Genomic DNA, 25,975 nt, shown 5'->3' on the forward strand with positions numbered 1-25,975 from the left:
ATACACTACGGCAAAATAACTCCAAAACTGTTTGGAAATCCCTTCGGTTCTACGTTAATAATTAGCGTTCCTTTTTACGTTCTCTCGCATTTAAAATTCGAGAGAGAAAAAAAGGGAAGACTAGGTTAGCAGCCTACGCCTTTAAAAACAAAACCGTCAAAATGAAGTACAGTTAGCCCTTCCTTGTTAATTAATTATGTATTTATGGTTTTGGATATTATGTTACATTTTGATATGGTTTGATACTTCGTATGATGAATACAAAGGTTACTTTACCAAAAATATATTTGTCTATTGACATGCAAACCTATGAACTCTATTGTTGGCATATATCTACCGTAAGTACCTCGTTATGGCAAAACTTAAGACTGAGTAAATAGCTGTGAAAATTCCATACTTTAAATTTTTTTTTTAAATTTTCAAGTACTTAAATTTAAAATCCATATGTAGTTTAAGCCACAAACTTTACCACAGAAGATCTAGGGTACGATTTCCGCTGCTACCAAACTAACAGTTCCCTTTATCAGTGTGATGCTCAAGCGGTTCTTATTCTTACATACCCATGAGGTTTGAAATTTTAGCAGTATTTAAAAATTAAAATAAAAAAGATTTACCTTCGTCCAGTTTCTGGCTGTGATAAATATACTGAGGCTTGCTGCTCACTCTCGGACTTTCAGGTTTCAGGATCCCTCCGGATGTTGTGGAGTACGAGACGTCGGGCCCGTATTCGTCATCGGAGTGATTAGCCTCAAGCGGGTCGGATTTAAAAAGTGTTTTAAGGTCAAAGAGCTGGGTGACCTCGGGCAGGTCAGGGTGGTTTCCTGGACCCCGTTGAATACTCACGTAGTGGGTATCAGAGATTTTACCCAGCCACAGTTCGTCGTTTGAATACACCGAGGCTCTAGGTAAGACTTGTACAACTTTATTAAAGGTCACAACGTTGATGACGCAACTCAGCGATGACGCAGTCGCCTGTAGAATGACGTCATCGGCAAATTCACCATCGGTCATGTTGCGTTCTAGGTACTCGTTCTTGCTTTCGCCAGTCCCAATGACGTCCATCCATCTGACGTCATCAAACATGGAATTCTTGCGCAAATAGAGATTGCATTTTTTCCTGACTTGCATGTACGTATCATGTTTGCCCAGCAGTTTGAGCTGGTGCGCCACGGCGTGGTAGAAATTGTTTCCGTCCCCCGGAACAGAGTGGCGTCTCATGTTGTGATTCTCGAGCACTTGGTCGATTATTAAAACGTCGCCGTAGGGTGGCGACATCGAGGCAAGGCTAATCTTCGCCATTTTTAACAAACTATGGTTTTCTAATTAATTAAATAACTTTTTTCAAAAATTACCTATTTTATGCATATTTAAATGGAAAATTTAAGAAATCCCAGCAAACGTAAAGGATAAAAATTTCTAAAATATCGCTACATTCCGAACCTTAAAAACAACTCTTATTTCTTCCTAAGAAAACTAAACACTTAACTAAACAAATTAAAATTTCTAAAATACATTAACAATTATACCAGACAGTTCTGTATTTTCTCATTCATTGTTAAACATAGGTTTAATCAATTGTATTTGTTTTACAATTAGTATATACAAATAACACCTCGCCTTAAAATAAATAAGCTTGCTAAAGTGACAACCAGTAGCTAAAAAATTGCGACAGGTTGTGGTCGGGTAATAAATAACTAAAATTCTAATTTTTTAAATATATAATAAGCCCAATATATGGAATGCCCGCATGACTAAGCAATTATTCAATATCGTTATGAAACATTTTAATTTTAAGCGCTTAAAAAATGTTTTTTTTTTAAATATTTTTAACACCTTTTTATTATAAGTTTATTAAAACCATATTTTATCGCGTTGGTCTTTTCAACTGGTTCAGTTTATATGGTTGCTAACACAAGTTCAATGTTATCGTAACCATACATAACAATATTATCGATAAAACTTGACCGTTAAGGTTAAAAATAAAATTGGCCTCTAGCAGTTAACAATTCTCAATTAATCTCTTTAACTTGACGGTTTTCGACGAATTTCCTATTACTTTTACGGTTCTGCGCAGTTCATACTTATTTATACTACTTACAACTTAATAGTTTTTAGGTTGTTTTTTTACATAGTAAGTTATAGTTTTTTACCATGCATTTGTTTTTGTTACATCGACGGTCCTAGGGACCACTACAGTTTATCTAAAAATATTTATTCTCTAAAACAAGATTGCTGTTTTTATAGTTTAGAATCACGATACTTTCAGTACCGCTCTGCTATTGGTTAAATGGTATTTTTTAATTTTGTTGCTAAGGGGTACAAAAAGTCAATTTCAACAGTTCTTTAAATATTTATTATAACTGGGTATTTTCGACGGCAATTTCCAGTCGTTGTGATTTTTAAATGTACTTAAAACCTCTTACTATATAGCTCTGCAATTTTCCCTCAAAAATGGAAAATAACCACTACAAGTCAAGTGCATACCGTACGTGTCAAAACAGTTACGTCTATTGCAAATAGAGCTTATGTTTTTTTAACGCAATTTTATCATATTTAAAATATAATTTACAACAATATGCAAAATTAATCAATTTAAATACACATAAACCGACTATCGCAATAAAACAGAGTTTAAAGTTATTGTTGAAATCTGCATCTTGTAAATTTAAATGTAAAGTTTAATTCAAATACTGTATTAAAAGTTATTTTAATAATAACAAAGTACTTTATAAATAACTCTAATAATTAGATTAAATATCAGCTAAGTGCATATTTAATAAAATTGGACAATTTAAAGTTCAATATATATATACATTTATAATAACATTTTGATGTAACTTATTTACCATTTCGCAATTTAACTTATTTACCATTTCGCAAAATAGTAAAAAAAATTAATCCTGTTTTAAAATCTTTGAGACACTAGTAAAAACTCATTAAACATTTACATAATAAATATAAAAATAAAAAATTACTTTTAAAAATAGAAATAAATTACTAATAGCCAGCACACCTTAAGATAATGTCTATGTAATTGTCAAGAGCACATTCCTTATCTACTGCACCTGGCATATTTAAAATATGATTTATGATCCAAGAATAGACTGTTAACTTTTATAGCTTTCGTAAATTATACCACACTAACTTGTGCGATTTAATTTAGACAAAGGCTCGGTAAAATATATATAATTTAATTATTAACTACTGATGTTGACTAACTGATAAGGGCCTCGTGTCGTTATAACAGAAACAGTCAAACAAAAAAACGTATCGAAAATGGAATGTTGAAAAAATTTAAAAAAAATGACATTATAAACAAAGTTATATAGATCATTAAATATATTACTAAACGTAACTTAAACAACAGCCTAAGCACTTCCTTTTCATATCAAACATAGCTATTAAAACAATAATCCTCGAGAGTTCAACTTTAAATATTTTCAACCTTCTTAAGTGTCACTAACTTTACTACTAATAAAAACAAAAATTGAAAAAACGTTTGCGTAATTTTTTAAACGGCTAAAAGCAAAGCAACTTGTTTTTTCGCCCGAAAATACCAGCGTCTCTTCTATAAATTGTGCGCTTTAACTTAAAACAAAATATTTTTAATGAAAAATTTAAATATAAAATTTTTAAATAATTATTTTCGTTATTTGACATGTTAGTTCAGCAGTTCAAATTGCGATATTAATTTAGTCACCAGACAATATTAACTTGTTTGCCATAACTACATATAGCCAAGGAGTTAGAAATAACGTCGTTATATTTACAAACTATCAAAACTGAGAAGATTTTACATTTAATTTAGTCAAAACAGTTTTTATTTAAATATCAAGTTAGATAACGTAATATTTGCCTAACAATTATATTATCGTACATAAATTTAATGTACGATTAGTTTTATTTGCTATAAACACACTTAGATGTCAGGTTTTGTAATTTACAATGCTGCCAACGTGAATAGGTAATGACGGATTAGATTTTTTTATGTTTTTTAATTAAATGTCAGAAAAATATAATGTTGTTTGTTCAACATAGCGTGACCGCGATGTCAAGTGCAATTTATTCGTATAGTTTGTTTAAAAGGTTGGACAAATAGAAAATACTTGATTGACGTCATTCTTAAGATCATGTGACAAAGCTCACCCAAATTGGGTTTACTTGTAGTTAGAATTATGACCCATCTCAAAATGTTTCAAGTAAGTTTAAAACATTTGTAATTTAAAATTCGTTCCCATTTTTATGCAGAACATGAACATATAAATTCCATTTATTTTTTATCTAAAAGCAACTAATTGTAGGACAAATTTGTTTTAAAACTGTATGTTTAAGAGAAAAATATAATATTTTCTTATTAGCTGTTCACGCGCAACCATTTAAAAACAAATGTTTGAAATAAACGTTACTTTTCACACGTACTAACTTTCACAAAAGCAAAACTCTGTAGCCTAAGCAAATTTCACTAGTTTTTTGACCCATTCATAAATATTGAAGGTAGAGTAAGTTGTTTGTTAGCCCTATTACGTTTAATAGTTACTTTAAATACAAAAACAACATTTTTTTGTTCTGCCCCGAACGCATATTTTTATTTACTCAAAAAAGAGGTAAAAAAGTTTGAAAATAACATTTCTAAATAATAATACTGATAAAGATAGGTAGTTGTCAATCTGGGGGTCCACCGCTGAACCTGGGGGTAAATTTAGGGGGCGGTTGTCGAGAAGAAAAGCGGGGTCACGGCCAGCACACCTTGACCCCGCGTTACGACCCGGTCGCCCAGAAGAAAGTCAAATTGAAATGTCCAATATAGGAGAGAAATCCTCGCACCAGCACTTACGATGGATATATCTCCTATTCCTGTTTTTTGTGGCACAGTTGTGCCACGGAAGCGGTGGCCTGGCCCCTTTAAGTGCGCCCTAAAATTTCCCGAAGCTCTATCCTTGCCGTTACAATATGTTTTGTAGAGTTAATAGGTTAGCCACTGAAACACACTTTGCTTAACTCGAAGCCGTGTCGTTTCGATTTATTTCCGAAGTCGAATGTCTTGTAGTCAATCAAGGGTAATACTTCAACGGTCGAGGTACGGATCGTAATTTCAACCGTTCCAGTATCAGTACCGCTCTAAAATTGTAAAGAAATGTTAAAAAAACACTTAGAAAATAAGTCAGCACAAAGTTTCGCCTAACGGGTAATAAAGAAATTTGTAAAAATTTAGATGTTACACTGTCTTTAATCCAAACACTTCCAAAAAATTGACCTCTAAGTAAGAGCAAAGAGGCCCAAGCATGGCTTTATTATAAATTCAAAAAATTAGCTCACCTTGCAGCCATCTACTACGTCCACGATGTAATCGCTACCATAAGTTAGCTCCTCTTCGTTTGCACCCATCAAGTGGATCGCCTTGTCGAAGTTCTGGTTCTGAGCATCTTCCCAGCCAACAGAGTTGACACATTTGTATGTGAAGGTCTGGTAGGCCTCGGACGAAAGCAATCGCAAGAAGTTGAACTGAGGAACGCTCGTGTTGTAGTCGAACTAAAACAAAACAGGGAAATTTAATAAAAAAAATCGCGAAGTTATTAAAAATTAAGGTATTTAGTTAAGATTGGAAAGTATCTTACTATTAACTTAACAAGAATAATTTAGAATAGATTTTTTTAAATCCTTACAATTTTAGTAAAATTTATTTGTAGAAATAGTAAAACCATTGCTTTAAACTACAACATTATATAAAACAAAATTAATCTATCATTATTGAAATTATGCAAATTTTTTTACCCGTTGTCCCATCTTGTAGGTACTGAACCAATCTCCAGGGCTGGCTTTTGGCCATCGTCGCATCGGTGTCTGTAAGAAATGTTGAAAATTTTACAAGGTGCTTAAATTTTTGAACATAGCTGCAAAATGCCCACAACGAGACCATTTTAAATAACAAGTGGTCGTTAAAAAACCACATAGTTGGATAAATTTTATGGTTTAAAACGCTATGTCAAATTCAACATGAATATTTGATTAAGGTCGCCACATACATATGTTCACCATTTTTACTTAATGATATAAATTTGATTTGATTTTTATGTATATGTAAATAATTATGTAAATATGGTAATAAATACGCAAGAGACATATTGCTAAAATAAATAATAATTCAATACGCCAGTACTTCAAATTTTGGTCACATTAAACGTGATTTTAATTTATTTTAGGTAAAAAAGGGCCTTGTAACTAGCATTGTTAAAGCACTTGTAATTAAATACAAGAGGCCCAAAGTTTAATTCTTCCTTGTAACGTGTGTGTTAGCATTTCAATTAAAAAATATAAGGTAATAAATATTACCTAAACAGGTATTAATAACAATAGCTAAGTTAGTGCTACAAAAGTTGCCCTGTGTTTAGTTTGTAAAGTCAGTCTCAGTAGCCTCTTACAACAAAAGTTGTTTATAAACAACAAGATAAATAAATACTTACACTTCGTGTAGTTGGTTTGATACAAGTATCACCTTCTGCATCTTCCAAGTCGCAATATACTTCTATGCTATCCGCAGCACAACCACCATTCGGATCGATCCAATATCGACCTAAACATACCAAGTATGTTATGTTGATATACACCAAGCAAGCATAATGTTGTACCGATATATATTAAGCTAGCGTAAGAAATATGAGCTTTACTTCAAGAAAGTACATTAATATGAAAATCTTGATTTTATTTGTTCTGATAAATTTATTTAAATAATAATGTCATGCTATGTAATATTTGAAATATTTTTTTTTTGTAAAAAAGTTGGTAACAAGTTTGTTTTCAAAGCTTGATCATATCAACGACATGACCATATCAAACGACGCGACCTTACACCGATTTTTGCAAGCATTTATCTTTACTAATAAACAACTTTAACCCAAGAACAAAACAAGTTTAAAATAGTATCAGAAAAATGCTTCAAGTGCTTTTTTTAGCGACTTTGCAAAGGCAAGTGCCTCACAGTGGTAAGAACACTTACTACACCACTATAATGACGTGGGTTTAATCCCCACTGAGCTCATGCTGTAGCGCCCTTGAGTAAAGGGCTATAAACGGTATGAACTCCTACTTAGCCAGCACTTAATAATTACCAGGCAATTATAATTTTTATAATATCCCAAACTTCTAAAGGCGACTCGAGTTATGTCTAATGCACTTAAAAAGTGACAAATGTTAAACTTACCCGAAGGATAGTCCGGATGACATAGCCATAAATCTTTGCAACTTCTTCCTGGATTGTCCTTGGTTCTTCCCATCGGCTCCCGGATCATCTGGAGCTCTTGTTTCAACGATTCCATGGATGCAAATATCTCTTCCAGACCCTGGGTGTAATCTCCGAAGAAATCGTCGCCAGTAACTTCAGCTTGACGTTTTTCACGACTAAGATCGTCTTCGTTGGCCTAAAAAATTTAAAAGTTTGTTTTATAAAAAGGCATTTTTATTTCTTACATAAAAAGGGTTGAAAATTTCACACCAAAATACTACAATAAAGTATTACATGTAAAGTTGGATAATTATTTACAAAATATCAAAAATAATTTGGCACAAAAAATATTTAAGGGAATCTTACATTTCGTCGTTTCCTGTTTGCCTTTGATCCTATAAGAGGTTGGGGATCAAAAAGTTCTCCTGGAGGACCAGGGGGTCCGGGAACTCCCTGAACACCGGGGTCTCCTTTGGGTCCAGTAGGTCCCTAAATAAAAAAACAAATTAAATCCATAAAAAAAATTAAAATATTTTATTACCTAGTCTTTTAAAATTAATTTTTAAAAATTTGGATTTTTAAGTTAATTTAAAAATTATTTGATTTAGTTTATTATAAAATGGTTCAAGATTTATAAATTTTATCTTACCAATGATCCTTTGTTGCCCTTGCTACCAACACCACCCTAAAAAATAAAATAATTAAATAAAATCAATTATTAAATAAAAATAATATCTAAAATTAAAGAAAAAAATAAACTAAATTGAAATAAAAGAATAAAAAAAAATATTTTGTATAGAATCATTAACACAGTGATAACATTGTATTTATAGCAGTAAACTGTTTTTTTAAATTAATTTTTATTTAAATTTTTTATTCTTTTAAAATGGAGAATTTTTTACTTACAGGTAATCCTGAAGGGCCACTGGGGCCAATGGGTCCAGAAGGACCCTCTCTTCCTTCGTCACCTTTGACACCCATGCTTCCACTGTGTCCTTGGGGTCCTTTTTCACCCTTATCACCAACCTCACCAGGGGGCCCAATTAAACCGAAGAAACCTTGATGACCCTTAACAAAAAAATTTTAAAATTTAAATTAAATAATATTTCTTTTTTTCTAATTTTTTACATAACAATTCTTCATTTTAAAAATACAGAAAATTTAGATTTAAAATAAGAAAAAAATTACCAAAAATAATTTAATTAAAAAGATGCTTCCAATGTTTGTAAAAAAATTTAAAAAATATAATTACCTTTTCACCAGAAACACCAATATCTCCCTTAATACCTTTTAATCCAGATGGTCCCTATTAGTAAGAATAAAATTAACGTCAAGTTTTTATTATTTTTATTTCATTTTGTTTGGATGAATTTTTTTTGTTTTTAAACATTATTTGTACAAATATCATTTGTAGGAATCATTATAGACTAACGTTTTACTATGTTGTAAATATATATTGTAACAAACTGTAAAATTTTAAATTAAAGTTAATTTATCAAAATAAATTTAAATTTATTAAAAAAAATAAAAAAATTATTAAAATGAATTCACCATAGGTCCAGGAGGTCCTTCAGCACCAGGTTGGCCAGCATCTCCAGGTGAACCCTAAAACATTAAAAAATTTTAAATTACTGATAAGTTTACAATTAAAAGCAATGGTAAAAACATTTTTAAACAATATTAAGTGTTTAAAAACCTAAAATACTTTAAATGAAATAATCAATGAGTTTTTAAATTCAAAATTCAAAAAACAAAACCAATTTAAACTAAAACCTTACTGCTAAAAGCCTTGAAGTTTTATTTAGAAATTCGATAGTTTAAAATCATCAAATTATAGAGTATAGTTTGTTATTTTTTTCATTTAAAAACAACTATGTTTAACTTACCACTGGTCCAGGTAGACCTTGAAGACCAGAAACACCTTGAGAACCTTGTAAACCCTAAACATTAAATCGCAATAATCAGATAAATGTTGTTACATTTTTACAATCAAAAATTGGGTCAAAAGGTTAGAAAATTTACAAATAAATATTATTTTCCAAGATTGAAAAAATAATAATAAATATAAAAACAATACCATAATAATAAATATAATCAAATAAATACAACCAATATGTTTATAAATACCAATAAATATTTTTTTAGTTAAAAAAAATTATAATGTTTAAGGTTTAAAAAGAAAGTAAATAAAATTACCTGTTGACCATTAGCACCAGGTGCACCAAGGGAACCGGTGGTACCAGGTTCACCCTAAAAATAAATCGATAGATTAATTTTAAAACTTAAACATACATATACAACTAACTATCATGAACGAGACACCAAAATTTTGATGGTAAATGGAGAATAAAATACAATCAACTATTTTTTTAAATTGAAAACATTTTTTTACCTTTCCACCCTTGTCCCCAGATCTTCCTTCAGCACCAGATTGGCCAGCAGGTCCCTAAAAATTAATATGGTTAATAAAATTTAATTTTTAATTATAATTACTATTGTTTATTTGAAAACCTAATCCTTTTTGCAAACTTGTAAGATATAAGCAAGCCATAAGTTTTATTAAATGTGAATTTACATAACAAGGACCTTTAAAAATAATTGTATATACATCATTAACATCATTTTCAGTTTACAAATTTTAAATAAAATTCTTACTCTTTTGCCAGGTCCTCCTGGAGGTCCAGCTTCTCCTACAGCTCCTGGAGGACCCTAAAAATAAAATAATGTTGTTATTAAATGACTAAAGAATATCAGGTATTGTTGCATGAGGAAATAAACAAATTTGTATTTGTAAAACAAAAACTAAGTTTGTTTAAGTTTATTTTTAACTTTACAACTTAAACCTAAAGTAACATCTGTTACCCCAACCTAGTCCCAAGTTTCCTTTGGCAGTTTGGAATGGAGTCATAGATTTTAATTTGCCTTTAATTAAGCTGCAAATTAAGTATTGTCTTAGCATGGATTTATATCATTTGTAGGCCCTTACTCAAAGACGCCAAAGCATGTAAGTAGTGGGGATTGAACCCAGGACCTCATGTAGTGAAGCCAAGTGTTCTGACCACTATACCAATCTGCCGGTCTACTACACCACACTGGCAGTCTTATAAATAAAAACCACAATAAACTTACAGGTTCACCAGCATCTCCAGTGTCTCCTAGATCACCGGGTAAGCCATCGCTGCCCTGAAAATAATTAAAGATTAAAAACAAAAAGGTCTGTTGGGCTGACCCCTTATAAATTTATGAAATTTTGCCTTGCTTTATCTATTTAAAATAGATTATATAAAAGAAACACAGTAAGTTCAAGACAATGCTAGAAAGGTTAAAAAAACTTGGATAAAAATTGGTAAAACAACTTACCGGAGCTCCTGGAGGTCCTTGAGCACCAGTGTCTCCTGGGAAACCAATTGGACCCTAAATATATAAAAACATTGGCATAAAAATAAAAATTAGATAAAAAAATGTATTATAAAATCTTATGTAGTTTATAGTAGCTGCACAAAACTCTGGCATCTTACAAAAAAGATACTAAAAAGTATAATAAAAACCCATAAAGTTGTTGCAACTAAGATTTTAAAAAATTCACAAAAGGCTAACAGAAAATAAGATAAATATCGCTTTTTTAAAAAGACAACATCATTAAGAAATGCTAAAATGAAAAAATCTCAAATAAAAACAATTTATTAAAAAATGAAACTTACAGGATGTCCTTTAGCACCATCATCTCCAATGGGACCTCTTGGTCCAGGTTCACCCTGGGGTCCAGCAAGTCCAGTGTCTCCTTTTTCACCCCTTTCACCTTTACCTCCCTGAAAATGGTAAAAATTAATAATAAAATGTATTTATAAAAAAGAACAAAAAAATTAAATAATAAAACAAGAATTTTTGTAATCCTGCTTTTAATAAACTAATATTTTTACAGCCTTAACCTTTCATAAAATTTATAAACAAATTTTTAAGTGGTCTCTGTAATATAAGCATAATATCTGTATTTTTAAGGCAATCAATATTATACTTAAAGCAGCAAACCATAGAATCAGAAAAAATTGAACCTAGATCTTTATGTCTTAGAAGGAATAAAAAAAAGTCTTACCTGAATTCCAGTTTCACCGGTTGGACCTGGGGAACCGGAAGAACCGGGTTCTCCTTTATCACCAACATTACCAGGTTGTCCGAAAGCTCCAGTTGGTCCTTGAGGCCCCTGTTAGTATTTAAACATTGATCAGAGTTAAAATAAAACTCTAGACAAAAAAATAATTCAAAAGTACTGCAAATTCTTGTTAAAGATTCAAGTAGGTTATTACATTGTGTCTTAATTAAGTTTGCACAAATATTTTCTCATTTAAGTTTTAAGAAATACAACTTACATCAGCTCCTTGGGGTCCTGCAGGCCCACGTTGACCAGGTGGTCCAGGCGGCCCCTAAATTAATAAAAAAATATATACAAAATAAACAAAAAACTTTACCTTAATACATTAAAAAAAGTTTCACTTAAGTGCATTAAATAATTTAAAAAAAAGATTTTGTAAAAGATCCCAATTTTTTTTTGTATTTACCAATGATCCAGAGTCTCCAGTGTCACCCTTCGAACCTGAAGGTCCTGGCATTCCCTGAAGTCCCCTTGGACCCGGTGGTCCTGGGAATCCCCTGCTACCTTCGTCACCCTTCTCACCATAAAGACCTTGTTGACCTCTAGCCCCGGGTTCACCATCATTACCCTAGTAACAAAAAATTGGGGATAAATTTGTTGAAAATTTTAAATATTGCAGAACATTTTTTTTTTATTTTAAAACTTACAGCTGGTCCAGGTTGTCCGATGACCCCTTGCTCACCGGGTGGACCTGGGGGTCCATATTCACCCTTACCTCCCTTCAAACCAGAAGACCCAGGAGGCCCTCTTTCACCCTAAACAAAATTAAGAGTTAAGAATTTTCTTAATTTACATAATTTACAACGACTAAAAATATTTAAAAAATGTCCAAAATTGAAAAAATTACCTTATCACCATCTTCTCCTCTTGGTCCCAGATTTCCTGCTGGTCCAACTAAACCAGTTGAACCTTGAAGACCATCCCTACCAGCTGGACCAGGTCCTCCGACACCACCCTAATAAAAAACACCATTAAAAACACTGTTTCCGTAAAAAAACAACATAAATCCTTTCTTAGCTAAAACATTTATTAAAACCATTTTATATACACCATTTTTTAGCATTTAGGCCATAGACACCAGTTTAACCAATCATCATTCAAATAATAGTTAAAAAATTAATATTTTTATTTACAAAAAACTTACAGGATTTCCTTTCTCTCCTCCAGGTCCTGGGGGACCAATGGGTCCAGGTCTTCCTGGAGGTCCAAGTTGACCCGAGGGTCCGGGAGGACCTCTTGATCCTGATGTTCCCTAAACATTGAAAATTGTGATAAATAAAAAATAGTATAAAAAAAAACTGAAGTTATCGAAACATTAGAATTATTTTAATGATCACATAAACACTGAAATCTTTATTTTTTGATCACTTACAACTGGTCCAGGAGGTCCTGGTGGTCCTTCACTTCCTTTAAGGCCTTGTGCCCCCTATAAACAACAAGAATTTCAGGTTAATGCATTTACTTACCATTTAAACAATGCAGTCTTAATAGTACATCAAACCCAATAACCATTTAAACGAAGCAGTCTTAACAATACATCAAACCCTTTAACTTTTATAGATTGAAAAAACGGAAATGCCAAAGTGTTGCCAAAATTAAAAAAAAAATTGTCAACTTACCACTGGTCCCTGTGTTCCTCTGTTTCCAGTGAAACCTTGACTTCCAGTTGGTCCCATCTTACCATAAGGTCCAGCAGGACCTCTGTCACCCTAGATATTCAAATTTAATAATTAAAAAAATATAAAAAATTAAAAATAAATAATTATAATTATTTTCTATTTCAGTGTTCATTTTTGTAACAGTACTTTTCTTATTACCAGAATAAATTTTAAACCATTTAATTTTAGTAACCAAGATTCTTCACCTTAGATCCTTCATTACCAGCAGGACCTGGTAAACCAATATCACCAGATGGACCACTCGGACCAGGATGTCCTCTCTCTCCAGACGGTCCATTTTCACCATTCGGTCCCTGATTAAATAAAGTGCAAAATGTTAAAAAAGCAAAAATGGAAAAATTACTACAATAAATTTAAAACGCTGAAAGTGAAAGTTCCTTTAAAAATAAAGAAAAGAAACAGCAACTCAGAATTTTGTTTTTTAATTTACCTGAGGTCCAACAACACCAGCAGGTCCGGGAGGCCCAGTTTTTCCTTGGAATCCCTGAAAATATATAATTTATTATTCTTTTATGCCGTTATGCTTATACTTTTAAAGCTTAAGGGTTTAACATTTTGTATATAATGTAACCCTTACAGAATCTAAAACACTATAAAGCAAACTACAGTAATTTTAGAATACTTTAAACTATGATAACAAGTTGAAAAACTTACCGTTTCTCCTCTGCTACCTGGATGGCCTGGTAATCCATCTTTACCTGGTGGTCCCTGTTTAAATAAAGTTAAAAATCATTACAAAAGTCAATGTAGTTTTAAATAATTTAGAAGCTTTACACAATTATTTAAATTAAAAGACAGTCATAAAAAAGGTTGAAAATTAAAACACCATTTTGTTATGGCTTAAAGCATTTAATGGGTATTTTTATTTGGTGGTTAACTTACTGGTGGTCCTTTTGGTCCAGCAAATCCACTTGGTCCTTGTGGTCCAGGTGGCCCCTAATAACACAAATAAAATGGTTAATTTTTACCAAATTTTAATTTACGATATTAATTTTTTTTTTAAATTTTATTTTATTGAAATAATTTTTTTAAGTTACCCTTTCTCCAATTGGTCCCTGAGGTCCATCTTGACCCCTTTCTCCTTTTAACCCAGATTTTCCGGTACTTCCCCTTGGCCCTCTCTTGCCTCTTGGTCCCTATTGACAAAATAATCATTTTAGTTGAAAATAGTAAAATTTAAAAAAAATATACATGGGCATTGAAAATTTTATAAACAAAGACTACAATTTAAAAAAATTATCTTTATGGAAAAATTTAAGTATTTAAATTTACCTTTGGCCCTCGTTGACCTTCTTGTCCTCGTTTGCCTTCAATTCCCTAAATAATAGAAATGTATTTAGCCAATAAATAATAACAACTTTTGGGTTTGTTATATAGTTGCATTGTTTTAAAATTACAATTGTCAGCATTAGCGCTATTTAAACTATTATACTAACTATTGTAACAACTTTAAATTTGTTAATTAATATTATTTTTTCAATGTAAGTAATGTGAAATGATATCGATCAAAAATTGGTTAAAATTATTACTTAAGTGTATTTGAATTTAATGCATGCAGCTATAGTGTTTAATGTTAAATGTCCAATTAAAATAACTTTACTAAATTACTACAAACAAAACAACGACATTAAGGAATGACCATTTTTACAACCTAATCATGCGATGTATATGGTTTAAATTATGTTACAAATACTATAATTATTACTACTTAAACACAATTACAAATTTCATCTGAACAAACTAATTTGCAACACCCTAACTATAATTTTATCTAGTGGTTAGTGCCTAACAAAAAATTACAATTATCAAAAACATCAAATATTAAGTGATCATTTAGTAAAAAACACCAATTATTTTAATTGTAATGATTAGTTTTTTAAAGGGCTACTGAATTTTTGTGACTGATTAGTGCATAACATTGATAGCACCAGTCTTACCCTTCTGCCCTTAGAACCAGGATTGCCATGTAACCCTGACGGTCCACGAGACCCCTTTATGAAGAAAAAAATATTTAATTTTAAAGTTATAAGTTTGTGCTTACCCTTTCGCCTTTATCACCAGTTTTGCCTAAGCTACCAGATTTACCAAGTGAGCCCTGTATAGTTGGATTATAGAAATATTAAAGATTAATTTAAACTGTCAAAAATTTAATTTTTTTAATACTTTTTTTTTTAATTAACATTATAATAATTTACAGAAATTCCCTAAATAAATCAAGATATAAAATAGTTTTAGGAAATTTTAAGTCCACCACTTTCTAATATAGATTTTTTTTTAGTTTTAGGAATTTTTTTATAGTTTTAGGAAATTTTAAGTCCACCACTTTATAAATTATGTTTTTAACTTAACTACACTAAACTAATATTTATATGCAAAATTATTTTAAATTATATCCTTTTTTAAATATTACCTTAGATCCTCCTCGGCCTGGATACCCTGGCAGACCTGGAGTTCCAATTTTACCCTAAAAATAAAAACAAGATTTAATATTTCAAGATATGTAAAAATTCTTTAATAATAGATTAGTTATGTAATAAAGTATCTATGTATTAAAAAACACTATTTTAACATTTTTTTCATAATTTAATTTTGTAAATAAAACTTTGTGAATTTTAAATATAAATAACTACAATTTTATTTTTTTTATAAAAATTGTTTACAATTTTTTTTTACCTTTTCTCCATGAGGTCCAGGTTGACCTGGTTCTCCTCTAAGACCATCTCTTCCTTTGGATCCATCGGGACCATCTTCACCCCTTGGTCCTGAGGGTCCACCAACTCCCTAAAATTTACATAAATTTAAAAAAAATGAAATCACAACAAACTTTTATTTTATTTTTAAAAGTGAATAGACATAATTTAAAAAATCGTTTAATGTAATATGTTTGATATTAAAATTATAAATATAAAAAATATGATTTAACACTTTACCTGATCTCCCTTTGGTCCCATATCTCCTTTGAATCCAATTAAACCATCTAAACCCTGGAAAATTAAAGATTAATTCAAATTTTTAGGTAACAGTAACCAGATGCTACAAAAATATTAAAAAAAAGTGTACGTAAAACATACATAAAATATTTTAACAACATCTTTTTAGAAAACATAAGGTAGTTTAATTAAATTATTAAGTTTTTCTAAAAATGTGTTATATTTATTTAAAGAGAAATTAGTAACACTTTTACTTTTATAAATGTTATTAATCTTTATAAGTTTCATTTTGGGACTAATATTTATGTGAAAAAACTAAAAAAATTACAAACCTTTTCTCCTTTGTTCCCCTTAATACCTCGAACACCACCTTCACCCTATTATATCAAAATTCATCATTAATATTTTATTAAATTAATTACATTTTAAATTATTTACATTACAAGCTAACTTTGAAATTTAAATTTTTACCTTTACACCTCTCGGTCCAGCATAACCTTGAATACCTTGAGGACCAGGAGCTCCCTAAACATAAACATAATAAGTTGAACAAGTTAAATAAAAAAAATCAAGTTTAAATACAAAATTATTATTTTTTTTTTTTGAGGTTTTGACTATTTTCCCAAACACTGTTAGAAAAAATTTTCTTTTAAAATATACTCCTGATATTTTATCATTTTTCCTAAAACATTTTTAGAGATAAAAATGCAACATACCAAGGATCCCTTGCTTCCAGTTGCACCTTCATTACCAGGATGCCCCGGTAACCCATCGGCACCAGACCTACCAGGTAATCCAGACTTTCCAGTTGGTCCCTTGGAACCAGGTGGTCCCATGGTACCTTGAGGTCCTGGAATTCCCTAAAATGACACCGTTATTATTATTTCCAATAAACTTAAATTTTAAGGTTTTTAATTTTTTTGTAATTTGTTTTTATTTATGATTTAAAAAATTAAAAGCACAACAAATTAATTTTAAGTACTTGACAATACTAACCTGAGGTCCAGAAACACCTTGCTGTCCAACTGGGCCTGGCTCACCTTGAGGTCCCTGTCAAAAATAATAAACAAATTAATTTTTGGTTAATAAAACTTTAATTGTAATCTTCTATTATTGTCGTATAAACAGATGTTTAGATATTTAAAATTTCTTTTGGAAAGACATAAAAATGTTCCAGTTAGAAATTATTCTTTTTTTTTTGCTAACCAAGTTCCCTTTAGGACCCTGTTGTCCATGCACTCCTCTGGGTCCAGGAGGTCCTGATACGCCAGGTGGTCCTTTGGGTCCCATTTCCCCTCTTGCTCCCTGTAGGTAATTAATTTTGAATTATCAATAAACAAAACTTTTTAAAATTTAAAATAAACAACAAAAAGAGTATTTCAATTTGTGTTGTGAAAAATTTTGGTTCTACTGCATATATAATGATTATTTTACGTAAACAGTAACCTACTGACAAACAAATAAATAAACAAAGTTAAAATAGATAAAAAACAGAATTTTAAATCACTTACCCCTTCACCAGGAACACCTCTAGGTCCAGGTTCACCATGTTCACCCTAAATTAAAAATAATTATTTGTTTTTGAACACAAAACTTACTAATAAACAAAATGGTTGGTTTGAATTAAAAGCCAGTCTAAAAATCATAAAGTAGGATAATTAATTAGTTTTTTTTAAACGTGATAAATAATATTTATTCTCACTCTTTGTCCTTCGGTACCAGGAGGTCCTAACTGTCCAGCAGGCCCCAGTTCTCCCTAAAAATAAAAAGTTGTCGTTTAAAATCTTAATAAATAATTTTATTTAAAAACGTTATCTGAATTTAAAACATAAGCTATTTTTTTTTTTTTTTTGTATATATCTTTATTCTCGATGTGGGAAAGTCGAATGCGCGACTTAAACATAGAGTAACATAAGTTACTCCGACCCAGTCTCGAGTTGCCTGTGGCAGTTTGGGATATTATAGAGACTATAATTGCCCTGTAATTATGCTGCTGTTTTAAGTGCTAGCTCAGCAGGAGTTCATACCGTTTATAGCGCCTTACTCAAGGGCGCTACAGCATGAGATCAGTGGGGATTGAACCCACGACCTCATGTGTGGTGTAGCAAGAGTTCTTACCACTACACCACGCTGCGGGTTCATATTAATATTTTATGTAAAATTCAATAAGTTTGGCATCAGTTGGTGTAGAACAATTCACATTTTTATTTAAATTCCTATACAAAATAGTATTTTAAGTAACTTACTCTGTGCCCTTTCGGTCCCTTGTGTCCGGGTAAACCATTAAAACCTCGATCTCCCTTTAGTTAAAAACAAAATGTCAATTAACTGTGTAAAATTACATCTTAACAGAGTTTTACAACATTTTTAGGATCAACACATAGCTATGACAAATTTCTAAAACTCAACAAAATCCTACAACAATGTTTTTAAGTTCAACATTTAGCTACGACAAAAATTTTTGTAATTTTTTATTTCAACAAAAATAAATTGTAATAAACTAAATACTTAAATTACCTTGTCACCAATTGGTCCTGCTTCCCCTCTCACACCATCTTCACCAGTTCTACCCTAAAGTTGATATTAGCATTAATTATTAAAACATTTCTGTTTATTTGGTTAATTACAACTTAGTTTTATAGTATTTGTGTTAATTCTTGGCAATGTAAGTACTTTACTAAGCACAACAGACAAAATTTTAATTTTTTATACAATAAAATTTTAGAATTTAGATTTTTTTTTGAAATTTTGTTAAATTACCTGTTTTCCAGGTGCACCATCAAGACCAGGAGGACCTCTTGAGCCTCTTAGACCCTAAAACATAAATATAAATATCACATTAATAAAATTAAACTCAAGAGTTTACAAAATTACTGATTAAAAACATTTTTTCTAAAAGTACAATTGACATCTTGTCTTGGGATTGATTTTATAAAACTTGTTTAATTAATATTAAATTAAAATAAACTCTTACCATTGGACCAGGTTCACCACCTTCTCCTTTAATACCAGCAGGTCCCATGTCACCCTAATAAATATCAAGCGATATAATAAAATGTAAACTTTTTTACAATATTTAAACTAAAAAAAAATAATTGGACTATAAAAAAATATATATATATAAATTTAACTATAAAAAACTAGATAAAAAATGACTTAAATTATATACCTTGGTAGAAGAATAAATATTCTATATAAACGAGTTTTATCTAACTAAAGCATAGCATACTGATTTGGAATAAAATAAAGCCTTTAATACGGAATGTAAATCCCGAACAATGTTAAAGATTTAGACTAAGTATGGACATTAAAGTTTGTTAAGTTAATTTTGTCAAGCCAAAAAAAACATTACATAAAATCACTTACAGAAGGTCCTGGCATTCCTGCTATTCCATGAGGTCCTGGTGGACCTTTCATTGCCATCTAAATTACAAAAAAACTTTGATTAAATATTATACAACTAGTGTAACAACACATTTCACCATTTTATATAATTGACAAAAATTAAAAATAACAGCATCCCAAACAAAGTGATACTCAAAAGTAAATGTTTATTGTAGATAATAAAAAATCCTATATTCATGAAGAGAATTAAGCAAAAATTTACTTTATAAAAACTTAACATATGCATTTTTATTATAAAAATTTTTTTTTATTACATAACTATTCACATTTTTTTTTTACATCTAAAAAAAGTTTTTACATCTAAACCAATATACAAATCTTACCCTAGCTTGAGTGAGTGCCATCTGAGCTCTTATTTCAGCCGGGGCATTCGATCCTGGTCCCTTTTCACCTCCTGGACTTGGTATTCGGAACTGTAACAAAATAAAACAAATATTATAAGTTTTAAGTTAAACTTATTAAATATATCATCAATAAAATTATATATTTGTATATACATTGTTAGCAATGGTTTAAAATAAACACACAACCTTTTTTTTGCAATTTTTATTGACATTTTATTTATTTTACAGAACATTTTTTTTTTTTGCATTTTCGTCTAAGGGGGTGGTACTTCTGGTGGGTTGTTTAAACAATAACATTCATAAGTATAATAAAATAGACCAGCAAACATTATTGCCATCCCAAGACCGTATAATGCATCAACCATGGATGATTCCCCTAAGGCCATTTTCTTGATTTTTTATTTTTTAGAAATTTTTAATGACTTTTAAATTAAATTTACTAAATTTTACTTGTATTGTGCTCTTAAAAAATGCTAATTATGATGTAACAGAGAACTGCCATTACATTGAAAGCAATAATAAATATTATCTTAACCAAAAAAACTAAATTATAGCAATGTTAAACTTAATCAAAATAAAAAATTGCTACTCCCCACATGGGGTCGTGGGTTCAATCCCCACTGACCTCATGCTATAGCGCCGTTGAGTAAGGCGCTATAAACGGTATGAACTCCTGCTGAGCCAGCACTTAATCAGCAGTATAATTATCGGGCAATTATAATCTATAATATCCCAAACTGCCACAGGCAACTCGAGACTGGATCGGAGTAACTCATGTTACTCTATGTTTAAGTCGCGCATTTGACTTTTCCACATCGAGGATAAAGATATATATACAAAAAAAAAATTACTTACTGGGATCATGATGTGGCGACCGGGTGGACCAGGCAATCCCTTTTCACCAGGAAGACCATCTCGTCCTTGATTTCCCTTTATAAAAATCAGGATATTATTAAAACTTTATTTAACTTAACAAAATAAATTAAAATCTTTAATATTTAAACAAATTTTAAGTAACTTCTTAAAAACACATTTAAAAAAAAACTTTTAAGCAAACAATAGACTTACCCTGTCTCCTGGCTCACCAACATCTCCAGGAGGTCCTTGAAAGCCTGGAGGTCCTTCCAAACCCTGTAAAAAATCAACAAAACAAATATTAAAACTGATTTTAAAACTTCTAAAAGTCAAAATTTAAAAAATAGAACATGTGTTCTAAATATGCTCCAAATTGCAGAAGCAGAAATATCCTTACTTGAAAATTATAATCCTAATTAAAACAATTACCAGCAACATGGTGTAGTGGTAAGAACACTTGCTACACCACCATGAAGTCGTGGGTTCAATCCCCACTGCTCTCATGCTGTAGCCCCTGTAAGGTGCTATAAACGATATCAACTCCTGCTGAGTCAGCGCTGAATCAGCAGCATAATTACCGGGCAATTATAATCTATAATATCCCAAATTGCTAAAAGGCAACTCAAGACTGGGTTGAAGTAACTGACGTTACTCAATGTTTAGATCGCGCCTTTGACATTCCTACATCGAGGATAAAAGTATATACAAAAAAAATTATTTTTCTAATTAACTTACATTTTCACCGGGTGGACCTGGAGGTCCCGGGATGTAGATTCCGGGTTCAATTACAGCTTGTTCTCCTTTCTGTCCTTTTGGTCCCTTTAAAAAAGTATACAAAAATAACCTGCATGTAATAATATAACTTAGAGTTCTAGAAAGGTAAAGGCTGAATCGTTTTAAAATTTTAATTTATTCATCTTAGACTCGCATATTTAAAATAAATATATACAAGTTTAATCTTACTCTTGTGGTGCTCGGGTTTTGGTTCCCAGGATTAAAAAGGCCTTCGTTTTCGTCATCGAGAACTGTATCATCCTCCTGTTATAAATATGATTTGTAAAACTAAATTTTATTGAAACACTTTGGGTTAGTTATATTGTTAACCATTAATAAACATATGTTTGTGCTCAACAAACCTGCAACAAATTTCTGTGTTTAACAGAACTGTTAACTACAACTTTTAGCCATTTCAAAAAAAAATATAACTTTATAAATTATTTTTATGTTCAACAAACTTTCAACAATTGACTGGCAGCGTGGTGTAGTGGTAAGAACACTTGGTACACCACACATGAGGTCGTGGGTTCAATCCCCACTAAGCTCATGCTGTAGCGCCCTTGAGTAAGGGGCTATAAACGGAAGAACTCCTGCTGAGCCAGCACTTAATCAGCAGCATAATTATCGGCCAATTATAATCTATAATATCCCAAAATGTCAAAGGCAACTCGAGACTGGATCGGAGTAACTGCTTTATTCTATGTTTAAGTCGCGCATTCGACTTTCCCACATCAAGGATAAAGATATATTCAAAAAAAAAAATAATTTTTTTAGAATCAACAAATTGTTAAAAACTTATTTTTATACTCAACAAAGTTGAACAACAATTTTTTGATTTTTATTCATTTTTTTGCATCCAACCCTTACATGTAATAATATAACTAAGAGTTCTAGATATGTAGGCTAAGTCGTTTTAAAATTTTAATTTGTTCATCTTAGACTCGCATATTTGAGATAAATTAGCTAAATTATATATACAAGTTTAATCTTACTCCTGTGGTACTCGGGGCTTGGCTATTAAGATTCCAAAGTTCATTGTTATCGCCAAAATCCTCCTGTTATAATATGATTTGTAAAAATAAATTTTATTGAAAGACTTTGGGTTACTTATGTTGTTAACAATTAATAAAAAAAAGTTTGTGCTCAACAAACCTACAACTTTTAGCCATTTCAAAAAATATATATATACATTTTATACAATTATTTTTATATTCAACAAACTTTCAACAATTTTTTTTAGAATCGACAAAGTTGAACGACAATTTTTTTTATCTTTAACAATCTTTTTGCATCCAACCCTTACCTCAAATGTAATGGATGCCTCCTCTTCAACAATTGCAGATGCTTCATCACAAAAAGAAGTCCAGTTGAGAGATCGGATGCACATTGTCGAGGCTGCTGAGGGATCATTACTGAAGTAAAGATGGCTAATACTTCCCTGTATTGGAATTTAGTTAAATTACTAGACATGTAAAATTTTTTTTTTGTTTAAAGTTGTAAAGAGAATAATTTAGCCTACTACATAAATAAGAAAAAGAGTCATGTATAAGCAAAAATGATGTCAAAAAATCTAAATTTGCATTTATGACTTCAATAAGTCTCGTTTTAAAATATTTTTTGATTACCATAGCATTGTAACTATATAATTTATAAATTAAGACTGGGTGAATCAATACAAACCAGAAATTAACTTATTTGAACTAAAAACTTGGCGCTTAAACTTACCGCAAAAACGTCAGATTTTTTATCACCAGTTCCCCTTCCAACTTCGGTAACGCCGTCAAGTTCAAGATTAAAATGAGGGGTTTGGTCAAGTTGTAGTTCAGCGATTCTATGGCAATCAACATAAAGTTGAACCAGGTTGTTGTACACTGACCAAGCAACACGATGCCAACTAAAAAATAAAAAACGATTTTATTTAAAGTGTTACAACATATGTAAATTATAGGTTATAAAGAGTTTTTTTAATTAACCTTAAAATTTTAATTAATATTACCAAATGAAAGTTTTAAATACACAAAAGTGAAGTTTGCAAATTTAGTAAATTCTTTAATATGAAACAATATTATTAAAATTTTAACAAACAGCAAAAATGGGAAAAAGGCTAACTGGTAAATAATTTTACTTTCTTCATTATGCAACAATTTTATAAACACAACCATTCAGCAGATATGTAAACCGAGCTATTTTAAAATGCAGCCATCCGCAAAAAACTTTAGAATTACATAAAACAGTGAAGTCAAGCGTTAACCAAATTTTTGTGCCACAAATATTTTGCTTAATCAGCTAAAGGCTAGACTGTGCTTAAAACCACATTTGGCTTAGAGGAAACCAACTGAAATTACTGAAATTATTTTGGAAACACTAGTTTGAATAACAAGAGTTATTTAAACTTGCAACATTTACAGCAAAAAGAAGGCCAAAATTTCAATAAAATACACTAAAACCAATAGCAAAAAAATAGGCAAAAAATATTTTTAAAAAAAGATTTGATTTTAAATAAAAAAATTGCCGTAAAATGCAATTTAAAAAAAGTTTAAAATTTTTTTTAAATCTTACTTTCCATCAGCCATGTTGACAGAGAAAGTCGGATGATCGATTGACTTATCTACAACATCTTGATACACAAACTGTGGGTTTTCACCTACCTGGACACCCAACTGTACCCAGTTTTTTTTGTGTTTCATTCTGAAAAGGTAAGGCTTGCCAGAACCAGCCTCCATTTTAAAGGTGGCCATCAGTGAAAATTCCGTCGGAAATTGTTCTAAAAAAATGTTTTTCATTAAAATTAAAAATTACAAAATATAAAATTTTTATTAAGATATATATTAGGTAAAATATAATATTTGTTATCTTAAAATGATAATATGTTGTAAAATATAGATGTTATAAGCATTTAACTGCTTTATTTTATACATTGAACATATTCCAAAATTGTTTTTTATTATAATTAGACACTACAAAGCCTTTAATGTGTATTTGGGTCTTAAATTTTAATTTTTATCGCAAACATCAGTTATTCCGACACAATCTCGAGTTGCCTTTTTAGCATTTTGGGATATTATAGAGATTATATTTGCCCGGTAATTATGCTGCTGATCAAGTGCTGGCTTAGCAGGAGTTTATACTGTTTATAGGGCCTAACTCAAGAGCAATACAGCATAAGAGCAGTGGGGATTGAACCCACGACCTCCTGATGGTGTAGCAAGTGTTTTTACCACTACACCACGCTGCCGGTTAATATATTTAATCGCTTAGTTACATTAAACATATATTTTTTGTATAAAAATTTACCAAGTTCATCAAAGATATATGAGGAAAGTTGTAGACTTTTGGTCTTGGGTGAAACTTTGTAGGCAGATCGATGTTTTCCACACATATCCGCTACTTTGCTTACCCCAGGTGCTCGCTCAAGTAATCGTTCCAATAAATTAATTCTAACGCCTTAAAAAATTTAAAGAAAATTTTATTAATTTAATTTTTGGTATATATATAATATATATACATTATTATAATGTTTTAATAGTTAATCGGAAAATTAGTAATAGTGGTTTTAATTTGTAAAATACAATTACTGTAAAAATTTGAATAAATTTTAAAATAAAAAAATAAAGTAAATTTGTCCAAAACTGTTAGTAAAAAATATCATAAAAAATTTCGTTAAAGATAGCTTACAGTAACTAAAAGGAGAAATTTTAAATCAAAATTTGTACAAAAAATACATTTTAAGTGGTCCACGAATATTTTATCTTAACAATAAACAAACAAACGCTAACAACATACAACTTTTGGCACCAACGTGTTAAAAAATACGCAACAAAAATTGAGTTTTATAACTTTAAAAGTCAAGACCGCGTATATTGTAACAAAGATGATTACTTTCAACTTTTACAGAACATAAGCGATACGGCGACTTTTATTAAATAAATATTGACACGTTAAGCTGATTTCTCTTCTATATTAAAGCGCATATAAGGTTAAAAATATAACAACGTTTACGTTAGTTTAAGATTAAAACCGAAAATACATTATTCTGTATTGAATGTAATTAATATGCGTTTCGCAAAGCGTAAATGTTGAGTTAAATTAGCCAAAAAATTCACATTTAATCCTCAAGTTACGTTAACTATTATAAAAAAGAGAAATTTGTGCAAACAATTGTACTAATGCCAATATTATAGGACAATTTCACCAAAAAATAGTAACTTATCAACGAAAAAAACGAATTTATGATATTTTAAAGTTATGAATTATTGCCAATTAAAAATTGAAGTTCACTTACCCATATTGGCATCATTTCCTTTTGTTACCGTCACAAAAAACAGCAAACAAACACAGCAACGAATCCACGCTGCCGCCATTGCTGTCTTCTTACATTGCGGCGTAACAATGGACGATGTGCTGGTGCCCATTGTTTCGCTCACAATTCGAACGAATGGTTCGTCGGTTGGTCACGGACCCTACCGCGACCCTGCCTGCACTTCGCTACACAGCCAAGAATGGAAAAAGCTCTAACTGTGGCCGCGCCGGGAGCGGCAAGTGAATGCCTTGCTGTATTCGCTAACTCACGTCAAAACGAATGACACCGAAAAAGGAAAAAGGCCCGCGCGTGTCTC

The 25,975-nt window shown here is 30.7% G+C and overlaps 1 protein-coding gene across 2 annotated transcripts; it reads right to left on the minus strand.

Annotated features, from left to right (window-relative positions):
• Positions 1 to 4,533: 4,533 nt before the first annotated feature.
• On the minus strand, positions 4,534 to 25,975 carry LOC145741536 (uncharacterized). 2 transcript variants are annotated; one of them, XM_082559133.1, is made up of 58 exons: positions 25,642 to 25,975; positions 24,654 to 24,803; positions 23,919 to 24,123; positions 23,085 to 23,253; positions 22,663 to 22,797; positions 22,352 to 22,414; positions 21,546 to 21,620; positions 21,318 to 21,401; positions 20,796 to 20,858; positions 20,583 to 20,657; positions 19,707 to 19,796; positions 19,345 to 19,401; positions 18,953 to 19,006; positions 18,739 to 18,792; positions 18,496 to 18,549; positions 18,225 to 18,278; positions 17,681 to 17,734; positions 17,490 to 17,534; positions 17,185 to 17,283; positions 16,975 to 17,028; positions 16,695 to 16,838; positions 16,450 to 16,503; positions 16,311 to 16,355; positions 15,979 to 16,032; positions 15,722 to 15,829; positions 15,459 to 15,512; positions 14,986 to 15,039; positions 14,321 to 14,365; positions 14,086 to 14,184; positions 13,931 to 13,984; positions 13,703 to 13,756; positions 13,479 to 13,532; positions 13,234 to 13,341; positions 12,989 to 13,078; positions 12,742 to 12,795; positions 12,514 to 12,621; positions 12,217 to 12,324; positions 12,017 to 12,124; positions 11,776 to 11,937; positions 11,587 to 11,640; positions 11,313 to 11,420; positions 10,921 to 11,028; positions 10,580 to 10,633; positions 10,349 to 10,402; positions 9,875 to 9,928; positions 9,612 to 9,665; positions 9,416 to 9,469; positions 9,106 to 9,159; positions 8,771 to 8,824; positions 8,472 to 8,525; positions 8,126 to 8,287; positions 7,869 to 7,904; positions 7,586 to 7,708; positions 7,199 to 7,415; positions 6,462 to 6,571; positions 5,773 to 5,841; positions 5,317 to 5,529; positions 4,534 to 5,118 (listed from the first exon to the last, which is right to left on the minus strand). In XM_082559133.1, the coding sequence occupies exons 1-58, from the start codon at positions 25,769 to 25,771 to the stop codon at positions 4,972 to 4,974; spliced, it is 5,100 nt and encodes a 1,699-aa protein (XP_082415259.1). In that variant the 5' UTR covers positions 25,772 to 25,975; the 3' UTR covers positions 4,534 to 4,971. The 2 variants fall into 2 exon arrangements, with proteins under 2 accessions (XP_082415259.1, XP_082415260.1); XM_082559134.1 differs by lacking the exon at positions 14,986 to 15,039 and adding an exon at positions 15,090 to 15,143.

Source organism: Corella eumyota, chromosome 2, assembly GCF_963082875.1.
Source record: "Corella eumyota chromosome 2, kaCorEumy4.1, whole genome shotgun sequence".
Taxonomy (NCBI): domain Eukaryota; kingdom Metazoa; phylum Chordata; class Ascidiacea; order Phlebobranchia; family Corellidae; genus Corella; species Corella eumyota.